General features: G+C 63.5%; 1 protein-coding gene across 8 annotated transcripts in view; it reads right to left on the bottom strand.

Annotated features, from left to right (window-relative positions):
- Nucleotides 1–1064: 1064 nt before the first annotated feature.
- RALGDS (ral guanine nucleotide dissociation stimulator) overlaps nt 1065–14425 on the bottom strand; it is a 38083-nt gene continuing 24722 nt past the window's right edge. For 2 of the 8 annotated variants that reach the window (XM_053919410.2, XM_053919408.1), the window contains exons 2-18: nt 11982–12092; nt 10940–11133; nt 10336–10434; nt 9619–9797; nt 8999–9393; nt 8037–8252; nt 7643–7746; nt 7171–7255; nt 6708–6776; nt 6278–6364; nt 5743–5775; nt 5302–5423; nt 5002–5097; nt 4526–4727; nt 4115–4357; nt 2966–3080; nt 1065–2109 (exon numbers count right to left, since the gene is read on the bottom strand). In XM_053919410.2, the coding sequence (XP_053775385.1) occupies nt 1934–2109; nt 2966–3080; nt 4115–4357; nt 4526–4727; nt 5002–5097; nt 5302–5423; nt 5743–5775; nt 6278–6364; nt 6708–6776; nt 7171–7255; nt 7643–7746; nt 8037–8252; nt 8999–9393; nt 9619–9797; nt 10336–10434; nt 10940–11133; nt 11982–12092 (2526 nt within the window). In that variant the 3' untranslated portion in view covers nt 1065–1933. Of the gene's footprint in view, nt 2110–2567; nt 2688–2965; nt 3081–4114; nt 4358–4525; nt 4728–5001; nt 5098–5301; nt 5424–5742; nt 5776–6277; nt 6365–6707; nt 6777–7170; nt 7256–7642; nt 7747–8036; nt 8253–8998; nt 9394–9618; nt 9798–10335; nt 10435–10939; nt 11134–11981; nt 12093–14425 lie in introns of all 8 variants that reach the window. The other 6 variants (XR_006655703.2, XM_045196736.2, XM_045196735.2 and 3 more) reach the window with 6 other exon arrangements.

Genomic DNA, 14425 nt, shown 5'->3' with positions numbered 1-14425 from the left:
AGCATGGTACCACTACCGTCTAGTTCCAAAATTTTCATCACCCCAACTGGAAACTTCGTGCCCATTTGGGGGTACTGCCCCCACTCCCCCACCCCTTGGCCACCACTAATCCAGTCGACTTCCTGTCTCAATCAGTTTGCCCATTTTAGATATTTCTTCTTAGTGGAGTCCTGTGTTCAGGGCCCCTCGCTGCAGCGGCGTGGGTCAGAACTCCATTTCTCCCGGCGGCTGGAAGGCACACCAGCGTGTGCCGTTGACAATGGCACCCGGCGCTCTCAGCACCCCTTTTATTTCTCTAAAGTCGTTTGTAACGCCACACTGCGGGCCCTGAGGACTGGACCATGGTGGGGCATTTCGACATCTGGGGTCGTGTGTCCCGGGAATGGGCCTGCGTTTCCTGTGCTGTGTGATTGGTTGAGAGCGGGGTACCGAGCGTTACAAGGTGGAATCTGGAGAGCTGGTTCTCCCCCGTCCTCGAGCATCTTTCTGTGACTGGTTGAGGGAGGCTGCCCTCTGTTTCTATAGAAACTTCTCCAAACGATTTGGCAAAGCCTGCGTTTCCTGTCGTGTGTGGCCCCTGGTCTGTCAGCAGCGTGTGACCTGGCAGAGCCTTCCTTGCCTGTTCAAGTTCAGCGGCACAGCCCCTCCGCACAGCCACCCCTGGCTGTTGCATCTGACGAGGTTCCAAAGCCCCAAGTTTGATGGTTCTGGTAGATCCCATCCCCCCCAGCTCAATGGTTGTTCCCACACAGAGGCTGACCCTCGGAGCTCCTTACTCCACCGGTTTCTGCCACCACTGTTGTTTTTAAAGACACCCGACTTTCAGAGGTGGTCGCCGTGCCCTGCAAAGGCACCTCGACCTCTCCCCCAGGGGTCCCGAACGCCCTGTCTCAGCTCGCTGCCCAAGTGAATGGCACTCAAGTCAACGCGCGCTCTGTGGACGTGGAGCTGGGCGTGCCCACAGAAGCCAGAGACCAGAGACATCTTGGCCGAACACGGACCGTGAGCGTCCGCAGGGCCTTTAAATCAGCACGGGAGGTGAAAGAGAAGCGCCACTCCCAGGCTATAGTAGAAACAGGATTTTAATATAATATTCAAGTCTAGCATTTTCTATTTACAACAAATAAATATTGCCCCTCCCCAACTGGTAAACATGGTTTTTGCCTTTTATACAAATATTCAATGCCCGCCCCTCCCCCCAGTCCTCCTCTCCCAGGGACCCCTGTCCAGTGAGGTCTCGTGAAGCCCAGGGCGCAGTGGTGAGTGGCACCTGCAGTCGTGAGACGTGACGTCGATGGGCCCCGGCCAAGACTGCCCTAGCTCACGGGGAGGAGAGGGGTCCGTGAGAAGGGCCTCACCTCTCCTCTCCTCTCCTCTCCGGGGGCGGGTCGGGGTGGGGTGCAGGCTCCCTCTCTCAGCTGGCCCTGACGATGGGATCTTTGGTGCGGCCTGAGGAAGGCTGGAGTGGCGGCAGGGGGCGGGGCCCCGTCAGTGGCACAGCCGGTGCCCGTGGCTATGCGGAGAGAACTGCAGTGGTCAGACCCAGCGGGGGAGCAGGTGCCCCGGGGTGCCCGTGGGCACGAGCGGCAGTGACCCACACCTGGGAAGGCGTGAGGGAGGTGTAGTGAGGGCGTGCCCGGTGGCGGGCAGGGCTCCATGCCCCCTGGCAGCACTCCTTGGCAAAGTCGGCGAGTCCTCTGGATCCAGAGTGCGGAAGGCACCTAAGGCGGCGAGTGGTCCACGGGAGGCCAGGTCAGCCTGTCGACGGGCAGGCGTCAATCCTGGCATTGAGAGAGGTCCAGGGTGAAACTGGAGTCGGGGGTGGCCTGGGCTGGCAGTGGCCAGTGCCACTGTCATCTGTGAGTGGCTCATTGCTCGGCCAGCCCAATCCTGGAAAGGGTGGGCCTGTGGCTGGGCCAGCCCGAGGGACCCGCTAGAAGATGCCCTTGGCGATCTTGAGTCCCTTCTGCTTCATGCGGGGGAGGGTAGAGCTGGCCCCGTGCCTGACCTTTGCCCCCTTGGTGAAGGTCCGTTTTTTTAGGACGAAGTCATAGTTGGCAGTGGAGTTCATGGCGTAGAACACATTGGCATTGTCAGGGATCTTCAGCTCTGGTTGGGGCGGGGTGGAGGGATGGTCAGTGTGAGACCCTGCAGGATGCTGCCCCACCACATGAGGGCCCCAGGGTGGGCCTCAGCTGGAGACCAAGACCCCTGCCCCAACTCCAGGACCACCGAGGACCCATCTCAATGACACTGGCCTGAGGTTCTTAGACCCCTGACCACCCTCCCGAGTCCCACCTTGCTCAGGACAAGAGCTCTGGCCCAGGGACAGGCAGACCCTCAGGCCGCCTGCACGTCCTCACGTTCGGCTCCCGCGCCCCACCTGTCCCCTCTGGCCTGGAGCCTGCCGTGCCCCCTGCCAGGGTGGACTCTGAGCCCGTTCCATCGTGTGGCTCTTACTCTAGGCCACAGGTGGCAAAAACAAGGCCCAGTTGGCCCTCCACCTTGTTTCTTCCCGGCCGCAGCACCGAGCTCTTGCTTGACTGTTAAGGAGCAGTTACACTTACACGGTCCTAAAGTTACATTCGGCCCTTTGAAGGCAACCACGAGGCTGAGGTGGCCCCCGGTGAACATGAGTCTGACAGTCCCTGGCTGTCCCAAGTCTCCTGGTGCACACGCTTCCTGTCCTAGCCGGAAAGTGCCCCCTGACTAGCCTGTGGGCTTGGCCACCAGGCTACTTTGCCCCCAGGAGAAAAGCCTTTTCACTGCAGCTCTGACCTGGGGTCATGACCCGGGAAGGGCGTGTGACAGGCCCAGCAGCCCGGCAGGCGGCCCTGGAGCAGGCTGGTTCCTCCTGTGCAGGCCTGTGTTCCAGGGTTGCAGCCAGGGCAGGGTGCGGTACCCCCCACCCCCGGCCACCCCCGGCCACCCCCGGCCACCCCGGCCCACCCCGGCCCCAGCTTACTCCGCTCGTCTGAAATAACCTGCACCAGCTCATAGTGCTCTGGCTCGTCCTCGTCCAGGTGGTGCTTGTCCATGGCCTTGCGGATGACGGCCGGGGCCTTGTCTTGGCTGGTCACCTGGATCGGGGTGGGGACAGGCTATCAGGGCAAAGGTCCCAGAGGAGCTTCCCAAGAGTGTGGTGGCCAGGGACTCGCAGAGCCACCTCATCACTGTGTCCGGAGTCACAGCTGCTGGCCAGGTGCCGGGTCTGCGGGGGTCTTGACACCCTCTCCTGTCCCCTGGGGGTGCCTCCTTGTAACAATGAGGGGTCTCTCCTAATTGTTCCTACTCCCCCTTCCCCTGCAAACCTGCCACCTCCTCCCACACCAAATGGGGAGACCACCTGCCCCTGCAGCATCAGTACCAGGGAGTCTGGGGAACAGACAGCCCCGGAGGTGGCAGCCACGGGGCTGCCCAGGGGCCACCTATGTGCCAGGCCCACCCTGGGCTGGAGGCTGCTGGCATGGTGGGCGCAGGCCGACCCCTGCTGCTGCCTCCACCCCAAGAGCCAGAGTGCAGGCGGGCCTTAGACACAGGGTCACACAGGTGACTGTGTCACGGGCACCTGACCTACCTGTGGGGTGTGGTGGGGATGGGGGCAGCAAGCAGCTCCTCTGAAGCCCACTTCTGGGGGGTGGGGAGAGTCCCCTCCACCCCCACAGATCAATCCCGCTGGCTTGACCTCGACCTTCAGTGACATGTAGTGTCTGATACCCTGGCCACCTCCATGGCCTCCTGTCCCACCTGTCTGCACCTCCCAGCGCCACCAGCCTCAGGAGACTGAAGTCACAGGTCACCGCTGTCCTTCTCTGTCCCAAACTCCAGTGACTCCTGTCTCCTTCTGATACTTCCGTGACCCTGAATCTTACCTCTACCCTGCTCCTTCACCCTGGGCCTGCCTGCTGCCCCTCCAACCCCCAGCACATCCCCACCTTGGGACACTGCCTGGTGCCCCCTCCAGAGGTGTCACCAGTGAGGCCCTTCCTCGCTGTGACGGGACCTGTACCTACTGCCCTCATCTGGTGGCCACTGCACCCTGGCCCTCCTCCCCGTCCCTCCTGATCGGACCCACTGGAAGGCCGCCCCGGGGGATGTCGCCCACCCCGCTCACCAGGACGCTCTTGTACATGTTGCCATTGTCCACGTCCAGGCTGACGCGGATGATGCAGCAGTCGCCCACCTGCTGGTTGTAGAGCGGCAGTGAGGCGCTGTAGCTGCTGACCCCTGAGACGGAGCGCTTGTGGGCGCGGGTGCCGGCCACGGGTGTGGTGGAGGCCGAGGAGGAGGAGGCGCTGCTGGAAGCCGAACTGACACCGGAGGTCTCTGGCGATGACTGTGACGCTGACTCCCAGAACTGTGGGGAGCGGAGGGGAGGGGAGGGGAGGGCCTCATTGGCAAAAGCCCCGAGCCGGGGCTCCTAGGAGCTCTGTTCAGGAGCTGGGGCACCCCTGCCCCGTCTGTGGGTGTGCAGGGGGAACCGGAAGGGAGGGACTGAGAAAGGCTGTGCGGGAGGGGTGGGCACCTTCTTTTCCTGGCCGTCGGGGGATTCTGGGACAAAGCTCATGTTGATCTCCTCCACGTCGGAGCTGGAGGAGCCTGCTGAGTGGACGCTGAGTGCGTCGGCGATGTCCCCGCTGCTGAGGTAGGGGCCACACCTGAGTTGGTCACAGGACTTGGAATGCGAGCTGCCACTGGTATTCAGCTCAGTGCTGGGGGCCTGGCGGCTGGAGAAAGGCCTGGGTTACCTGGAGGAGGCCTCCCCTGGGGCGCACCCTCCCTGTACCTCCCCCACACTCTGCTCCAGGCACTGATACCCCCTTGGCTCCAGCCATCTAATGTCACTTAGCATCCCCCACTCCAGAGAAGGAGACGGAGGCCCAGACAGGTGAGGTGACTCCCCTGGTCACTGGGCTGGTCAGTGGAGGCGCTGAGACCTCAGTGCCAGCTGTCGGCCCCCCTGCGCCCTGAGGGAGCCCCCTGCCGCCCGGGAGCACCTACTCGCTCCAGCGCTTGACAATGGCTGTGTTCTTCTTGGCCTTCAGGGTGTTGCTGGCCGACTCAGAGGGAGGCTCCAGCTCACATGACAGGTTGTAGCTGCAGGACAGAGTGGCAGCTGTGGCCTGCCAGGAGCCACACGGGGTCTCCCTCCCAGCACCTGCCAGCAGCTGGAGTCTGGGCACCCAGCCATCTCGCCAGGCTACAGGGTCCACTGCTGACCACGTGCCCACAGCACAGCCTCTGGAGCTGGCTCCGGGCACAGCCCGCCTGTGACGGGTCCGATCCCCGCCCCAGCCTCACCTCTCGGTCTCACTGAGCCGCTGCGTGGCACGGAACCAGGCCCCAAACTGCTCCTCTGGCTCGATGCTGTAGTTGTTGCAAGCCGACTGGAGCAGCTTGATCTGGGCGATCACTTCGAATTCCTGGGGCCAGAGGGAAGGGCAGGACAGCGATGGCCTGAGTGGGGTGGCGGTGGGCCAGGGTCCGGGCTCTGGGTGCCTTCCTCTTCTCTGCTCCCACCCAGACCAGCCACTGACTCTCAAAGCTGGGTTCACACAGTCCCTCCCCAGGAAAATGACCTTGGTTCTCACTCCCACCCCCACCCTGCCCTGGGAGAGGTTCCCCCTATTCTGTGCCCAACTTGCCACTCCCATAGATCAGGAAGGGGGACAGAGTCAAGAATGTTCTACCTAGGGAGAGCCTCTGATTTCCTCCCCCAACATGAGGGCTGTGGCTACTCACTTTCCTCCTCTTCTCGAAGTTGATCAGCCTCCCCTGGAAGGCAGAGAGCCAAAGCCCATCAGTAAGTGTCCCCTTGCCTGTGAGGACCTGGCACCTGCTCCAGGCTGCACTACCAACAGCACACACCAGGGGGCAGAGCATGCCCACAAGCTTGAACCTTGGGTGGGTGCTGGGGGGACCTTTTTGCTCAACCCTGAGAGGACGGATGGGGAGACTGAGGCCTTGGGGCAAGAAGGCCCTGCTTGGTCACCAGGTACCTGACCCTGGAGGGTCCGGCTTCTTGCCCATGGGCACCGCCCAAGGGAGGGGCTGTGTCCAAACTCTCTTGCAGCTCTGAGCCCCACCAGCCAGATGGCGAGCTGGTTACCCATCGGTAAGAAGGGCAGGTGCCCCAACACACAGGGGCCAGGGAGCCCTCATGAGACAAGGTGTGTCATGTGGGGAGCTCAGGGCTCGTTGAGGGGCACACTCCTTCCGGGCTTCAGGGCCCTGGCCCAGCCCCCCGCAGCCCCACCCCAGTCCCCAGCTTACTCACATACAGGTAGTCCTTCATCGCGGTGTCCAGCATCACCAGGTCCGTGAGGAACGTGCCCAGGTAGGGGATGGTGCCCTGGATGACACCCTGTGGTGTCGGGGTGGGAGGGGATAAGTGGGGTCCATGGCCACTCCCCCGGCAACCCCTCGGACTCCGCCAGCCCCAGGCCTCCTGCTGGGAGCAGCCTTCGGATCTTTAGGCACTAACCTCCTCGTGTCCCTGGGCCCCAAAGTCCCTCTGGTCACCTTCTAGGCCTGGTATTTGGCCAATTACCAAGATTATATGGTCTCTGGCCCCCCCACCCCTAAATCCCCGAGCCCACCTCTTCCAGGCCCTTGCCCTGGTGGCCCTAACTAGTCCCCCAAGACACCCGTGGGTCAGGGCTCACAGGAGGCCAGCCCCTGCCTCTCCTGGGCTTCGGGCTGCTCACCGTCTCCTTCGGCCGCTTCTGGGCCCTCCTGGGATTCATCTCCAGGGTGGCAAACTTGGAGGTGCCCTCCTGCCAGGGTAGAGGACAGGGTCAGTGAGGACTCTCCCTTCGCCCCCCACCCCACATGCACCCAGACCTGTCTGCCTGGACAGCCCCTCTGGGACCTGGCTCCCGGCCATGCCCTGCAGTGCCATCCCTGGGCTGGTCTGTGAAGGAAGGGATGCCTACCCCTGACACCTGCCACCACCAGCCCAGAGGACGCTGGGTGCCATGGGAGGGGACAGCACAGAAGCAGGACCTGACCCTGCCAGCTCACCCGCCCCTTCTGGGAAAGCCTGCACACCCCATCCCGTTCCTGGGGCCACCAGACCATGGAGCAAACAGACCCCTCTCTCCCCAAAGTCCAGAGAAGACAGGCCTGGAAGTTTCCACAGAGCGCTGAAAAGCTCGCCCAACCCCTTACCTTGATGAGCAACTCTCGGCTCAGTGAGTAGTTGTTCTCATCTGAGAAAATCTCTGACAGCTTCTGAAAGACCCGCAAGCTGTCCCTGGGGGCATGGCGGGGGTGGGTGTCAACGCGGATCCGTTTTATCGTAGACCCCAAAGACCTGAGCTGCCGGGGCAGGTGGTCCCAACAGGCCCTAGGGCTCCATGGGCCCGGGGAGGCATCCCTCATGTCAGTCACCTGGGTCCTCTTGCCATTTCTACCGGGTGGCTCTGATGTGGCCAGTTTTGACTTAATGTGGCTCAGCTCAGTGCCTGACACATAGGGACACTGAGTCCTGAGGTGGAATGGCTGGCCTAAGGCCAATGGACACTTAGAGACTCCATGCACCCGTGGGCCCAGGCAGGTCACCGGCCCACTGAGGGGACAGTGCCTTGCCCTGTGGGAGGACCCGGTGCCCCATGGAGCTCCGACAGGGAGGCCTGCCCACCTGGAAACTTCTTCCCATGTCTTCTTCAGCCGGTGGATGGAGTTGCTCTGCAGCGCGGAGAGGATGGCATAGAGCGACGAGAAATTCTTGAGCGCCCGGCACTCCTGGCGAGGGGAGAGCGCGGCCGTGAGGCGGGGCTGGAGCTCCTGCCCGCTCCAGCGTCAGCCCCTCAGCAGACGAGACAGATGCCCGGGGAGCCCCCGAGGGGACCTGGGCCCCGTGAGTGACACTGCGGGGGTGGGAGGACCTGAGCCCCACCCAGGAAGGAAATGAGGAGGAAGCCAGCGCCCAGGCAGGGGGTGTGTTCGAGTTGAGGTCATTGAGCCCCTGCAATAGACAGGCCTGAGGGTGGGTGAGGGCGGTGACAGCGTTTCCCAGTCCCCCCGAGGCGTACCCTGGCCACCTCGATCCAGTGCTCCACCACCCTGGCCCTGTCCCGGGTCGTGGCACTGCGGTCCCCGAGGCAGGTGGTGATGACGCAGTTGGCCACACTGTTGAACTGGGTGACGGTGGCACGGACGGTGGGGGCCAGGTGCTCCTTGCCCTTCTTGTCGCGCTGGGACCAGATGGAGCCCAGGCAGTGGTAGGGCACCACCTTCTTGAACAGCTCCTGGGGAGCAGGTGAGCGTTACCTGGCTCTGCCGTACCCTGACTCAGCATGCATAGCCCCCCACCATCCCAGGGGGCCCTGTCAGAGGGAGCTCTGGAAACAGGACAGGGACTGAGGCTCTCGGGGGTCTCAGCTAGGTTTCCTGCCCCTTGCAGGTGCCTAGCACATGAGGGGCCGGGAGACAAGGCTGGTGGCAAAGAGGCTGGCATTTTCACCAGCCCGTCCTCACTAACTCTGAGCAGCAGGAAGTGGCTCCCACCTGCACGGACCAGGTGGCTCCCCGAGCCCCACCACACCTGTCCCTGCTTGTCCAGAGGCGCGTCCGCTCTGTGGGTCTACAACTAGAGGCCTGGTCTGCTGTCTGCACATAGTCAGGTGCTCATCAGGTGCCTGATAAGTGCCGAGGCTGGCAAGGCCTCCTGGGCAGATGGGGAGTAACCGCTAGAGCTGGCTGCAACCTCAGGGAGCTCCCCTCTCCCACCCCAGTCAACGGCCAGGCCCCCCACCTGTCTACTGTCCCACCTCATCTGTGCAGAGGGATGGGGTGGGGGTGGGGTCCCAGCTCCACAGTCCACATGGAAATCAAGGCCTCAGGGTTAAGAAGCTTGTCCAGGCCACGTGGTTTACAATGCTAGGGCTGGGATTTGGGCCAGGACATTGGCTCTGGACCAAGAACGGCAGGGCTGGGCAGCAATGCCAGGGGAAGGGGCGCCCTCCCTGCCCGCCTGCTGAGCAGAGTTGCTCACCGCATCCATCAGGGTAAACTGTTCTGCCACCAGGTCCGGAGGGAACGCTAAGAGGTGAGGCTTCTCCTCGCTCAGCCCATTCTCTGCAGCCACAGGCGAAGGCCAGGAAGGCTCTAGTGCTGGAGCCGGCCCGAGCTCTAGAGTTCGTGACAGAGCTGCCTCCAGCTCTGGAGTGGGTGTTGGAGCCGGTGCTGGCACTGGCTCTTGCTCTGGAGCTGGTTCGAGAGCTGGCTCAAGCTCTGGAGCCAGGACTAGCTCTTGCCCTGAAACCAACACTGGACTGGGCACTGGAGTTGACATTGGATTGGGCACTAGAGCTGGTGTTGGAGCTGGCTCTAGCTCTGGAGCTGGCACAGGACTGGGTGCTAGAGCTGGCACTGGAGTTGGTGATAGAGCTGTTAGGAGGAGAAAAGTTCAGCAACACCTCTGCTTGTCCAAGACAAAAATCACACCACTACCTTCTAGAGGAGCCTCAGCCCAGGATGTCTTCCCCACCTGTGGGCCACCAGGTGGGGGTCTGAGGCCAGTCTTTGCTCCTGGCCCATGCCAGCCTCTGGAGGCAGCCCCTGTGTGCCCAGCACTGGCCCCTCCCCAGGTGCCCGCCACCCCCTGCTCCTCACCCTCCAGCTCTGTCTGCTCCAGCTGAGCCAGGAGGAGGTGCGCACGGCGTTCCAGGTCAGAGCCAGGCATGTTGAGCTGCACGTAAGCCGCCAGCTGCCTGAGGCAGGGGAAGTCGGGGGGCTGGCAGAAGTCCTCCGAGTACTGGTCCAGCCAGGTGCCCAGGATGGAGGAGATGGCACTGGGGGAGGCGGTGGTAGAGACAGCAGAGTCAGAAGCCTGGCCTCTCCCTTCATGCAGCCCTCCCTGGGTCAAGCCTGTCCCCATCCACCCAAAGGCCAGTAATCCCTACCCCCTGCACTGGTCTGTCCAGGCAAGGGGCAGGCCTGGTGATCGGGCAGGAGCTGGTCTTCTCTGGGGGAGGGAGCCCTCCATTCATGGTGTGACCCTTTCCTGCCCGGGGGAAGCCTGACACCCTCCTATCTGTCTCCGGCCCCTCCCCCTGGAATGTCCTGTTCAGGACACAGAGTGGCACACAGCAGGTGCTGCAGGAAGGTGGGAGGGAGGAGGGGCAAGCAGAGTGTCCCGCCCAGCCTCCCAGGCCTTCGTGGTCCGTGACACGTGGGGGCCTCATCTCCCCTCTGACACTATTCTGGGGAGCTGGGGCAGGAGTCACAAGCTGTGTGGGGCCACAGTTTCCCCCAGCCCCGCAGCCTCGGTCCCCAAACGCCCTCCCATGGGGACAGGAGGCCCTCCCAGCAGAGCCGAGGCCCACTCACTCTCTCAGCCGGTGCTGGGGCCCGCTGTCCTCGTGGGGGTACGGGAGGACGCATCCGTACCTAGGGGAGGCCGTGAGGGCGTCACCTCTACCGCACCTGCTGTGACGTCTGGCGTTACTGAAGGACCCCTCCCCCGCCGCCCCCCACTAGGATGGAGGCCCTGGAGGGCAGGGACTTTTGTCTGCTTTCTCCTGGAATTTTGTCACATGCCCAGGAAAGTCCCTGCACATGGAGGGCTTCACATACGTGTGTGGAGTGGATGAACCCCAAGTGGCACCTCACAGACATCTGAGTGGGTCTGGGGTCCCCTAGGCAGCCCCAGATGTCCCTGCCCTGGCCTCTCATGGAGGAGACCCCCCAGAGAGAACCTGGGCCCTCCATTCAGACAGGAAGACTGTTCACAGGGCAGCAAGGCTTGAGACAGAGCTGCTTGGGTGGCACGTAAGGACCGGCACAGCCCTGGGCAGCCCACTCTGCCCACCATCCTGACAACCCTGGGGCATCTGCCCTCTCAGCTTCCAGTTTTCGTCTGAGCCAGCCGAGGCTCAGAGAGGTGGAGCAATACTCCCAAGACGCACAGCCCGTCGGTGGGTGGGGCGCTCACCTTTTGAAGAGCAGGTCCAGGACCTGCTGGGTGGTGGTGAAGGCCCGGTAGGTGCACAGGAAGATGGTGACGTAGGAGAGGTCGCTGCCCTCGAAGGCCGGTACCAGGTGCTCCACCAGCTTCTCCAGCGTGCCCGCCTTCACCGTCCGCACCTTGCAGGTCTCGTACAGATTCGGGGCCGACTCATTTTCACACTGGGGTGGGACAGAGGGGGGACATGTGGGCATCGGCAGCAGCAGGGACCACCAAAGGGGAGGGGGGCTGGAGCTCAGATGAACTCCCAAGTGCTCAGTGACTTCTGGCCAGAGAGGGGACATGAGTGTCCCCAGCAGAAAACGGTTTGCATATTTAATAGAGTTTCAGGTGGGGGCTGATGAAAAATACTAACTCCTGTGTTAGAGCGGGAACTACCTGTGAGCCCCTGGCAGAACGGCCCCCCGTGTGAGAGACGGGAGACGAGAACACAGCTTATCAGGGTGGGAGGGGCGGCGCAGGGGCACCTGCGGGACGACTCTGTGCAAAGCCACAGAGAGAAAGCAGGCCGGTCGCGGGGCCCTGGAGGGCCTCCCTTCTGGGTTGCCCGACCTCAGCTCTGACCTGGAGGGGCCCCAGGGCCATGCTTCGTGACAGAGCAAGTTACAGGGAGGCGTATGTAGTAACATGAGCCCCCGCCCTTGCGGGGGTGAGAACAGCTCTTCCTACCAAGCATGGTGATGTTGGGGCTCTGAGGGGGGAGGACTAGCTGACAGCCCCAGGGCACGGCGAGGAGGGGGCGGGGGTTGAACAAGAAAAACTGGGGCCCAACGCAAAAAAGACTCACAGACCAACTTGAAGTCAAAACAGTGTAAAAGTGCCTTTTCTGACATTCCCGCCACTGGCACTGACTGCACTCGGCCAAGCCCGGGGCTGGGCAGTGGGGGGCAGGATGGGCAAGCCCAGATTCCTTGGGGAGCAGGACTGTAGGGCCCTCGGGCGGGAAAGCCATTGGGAGCAGGCCCAGGGCCATGGTGGTGGGGCAGTGGCGGCCCCACCCCGCACTCACCCCCAGCCAGCGCTGGCCCTTGGTGGCGCCGTGGTGGACCTGCACCTTCCGCAGGGAAACGGAGTAGACGACCCCGTTGACCAGCTCCTCGCCGATCTCCTGCGTGGAGCTCTGTGAAGACAGCGCCCGGCCGCCGGGCGGGGAGGTCAGGGCCCTGCTGGCCGATGCCGCAGAGGTGCCCCACGCCACCTCTGACCCCCAGATGAGGTCCAGATCAGTGGTCGTACAGACCCCCAGTCTGGAGCAAGGCCAGGTGGCAGCCCGCAGACAGGACTCACAGTAGGCAGGTGGGCGTCGCCAGGGGCCCTCCCCGCCCGCCCTGCCAGCCATGAGCTGCGTGTGACCACGACAAGGCCACCAGGCTTCCAATGCCCCAATGTCCCCCTCCTGCCCTTGGTTGCCCCCCAACAGAAGTACAGTTGTGGTCACTCCGCAGATGAGGAAGCAACCTGCCCAAAGTCATGTGCTGCAGCAGGGAAGTGGCAGACCTGGGACCCCACATCCCGACACGGCCTACTGCACCCACGGACGTGGCCCCCCACCTCCATCCCTCCTCTGCTCAGCCTGCTTGACTCCCCAGCTGACCCCACAGGGGTGGCAGCACCCCTCCCCCCAGCCCAGCCCTGGAGTCAGCGTCACGGCTCTGGGGCAGGTGTGGGGATCCTCGAGGCCACATCCGAGGTCGCTTCCTTCCCCTTCTGCTCATTCATAGCCTTGCGCCTTCTTGGGCAAGAGAGGAGTTCCCTGTCTGTCATCACGTGCGTGGGGACAGGGAGAGAAAGGGGACAATGCTGACGTGCGGGCTGGTGGCTGGGCTCCATCGAACCCCAAGGCCACGGGACTTTGGCTGGGCCAGGAAGGAGTCATCTGACCGATACTGGACCCCAGGCAGAGGGGAAAGGCCCTTGTTTCAGGAGGCAGCAGCCCCACCCCACTGGGCAGGCTGGCCTGTCATCAAGGCTCCGACAAGGCCACCTGGTCACTGCCGAGCTGGACTTCTCAGCCCTCTCCCAGCTGGCCCTGTCCAGGGATGGGGGGGCCCACAGCGGGGACCATGCATAGGTCGCTGCCCCAACCAAGGTGGGTGTGGAGCTCAGAGGGCCCCCCGCCCTGCCCCTGTGAGAAGTGCTGACTCAGCCTGGGCCCTGCTGACAGCCCTGCCCCGAAGCCCATGGCCTAAGTGGGGGCCCTGGGCAAGAACCAGCTGTAGCATCCTGGGCTGTAACCCAAGATGTCAGCACCCCTGGGGCCAGGGACCCGGGGCCTGGGCCGCTTGGCTCCTGCCCTCCAGAGGCTCGGGAGCCGTCTTCAGGAAGTCCACTTCCTCTGACCCAAGGCCACCCTCCCACTCTGGGCAGCGTCCCAACGGGAAAGCCACTATGGCCACACAGGGCCCCCGACCCTGCACCGCTGCCACCTCCAGGGAGAATGCCAGCTGCTTCTTGGAAGTCAGCAGGGATCCCATAGCAGAACCAACCCCCTCTCCGCCCCCACCCCGAGCAGCACCTCCCACACCCACACACCCCACACAGCCCACGCCCAGGGGGGCCAGCCCTTCCACGGAGGAGGGTAAATTCCTCCTCCTGAAGCAGAAAAACAGAAACAGATGCGCACTGTCCCCCCCAACCCCCGTCCCCGCCCCATGCACCCCTCCCTGCTTAGAAGAGCCCCTTGGAAGGGGCGGTGACAGACAAGGGACTTCAGAGACCTGCTAGCCCTGCTACCCCACCCCAACCAGGCCCTGCCATCCCCACACCTCCCCAAAGGTCCCAAAGCCTGCCTCCCACAAAGCCCCGCCCCCCTCCTGGGGATTTCAGTCCCATCTGGCCCCGCTGGGAGCCAAACAGCTTCCCGAGCGCCCAGTTCTTGGCAGCAGTGTGGAAGTCCAGTGCAGGACGTGCCTGCCAGAGGGCACTGGGCTTGAACCCCTTGGGAGCCCACACAGCACCTGGCTCCCAGGGGCCTCCATCCAGGCCTGCTGGACAGAGTGCCCCCTGGCCAGGAGAGCCCTCGGGTGGGGCCAGGACCTCGGGTCCAAATAGCGGCTCTGCAGTGAGTCACGGGGCTCGCTGGCTGTGAGCAGCTGGCCGGCCCTGCCTGGGTGTCATGTGATCCCTGAGCCCTCCCCCCACCCTGGAGGGGCCCCCCTGCCAGCCGGTTGGGGGGCAGGGCGGGAGGCTGCACCATACAAGCTGGGCGGGGGAGCTACTGCCCTGTCACACAGATGGGGAGCTGCTCTAGCCGGAGCGGAGCCAAGCCTGTCCTCTCCGACCCCTCCTGCAGCAGCAGCAGCAGCCGCAGCAGCACAAACCCAGACCCCCCGAGAGCAGCTCTGAGTGCAGGCGCCACGGAGCCATCCACCGAGAGCCGACAGGGCAGGCTCTGCAGCGGGTCCGGTCCGGGGTGGAGAGTGGCGGAGTGAGCGGGGCATCTGCTCCCTGCCC

Source organism: Desmodus rotundus, chromosome 1 (genome assembly GCF_022682495.2).
Source record: "Desmodus rotundus isolate HL8 chromosome 1, HLdesRot8A.1, whole genome shotgun sequence".
NCBI lineage: Eukaryota > Metazoa > Chordata > Mammalia > Chiroptera > Phyllostomidae > Desmodus > Desmodus rotundus.
The sequence above is the reverse complement of the archived record's forward strand: the minus strand, read 5'-3'. Positions and strand labels throughout refer to the sequence as shown.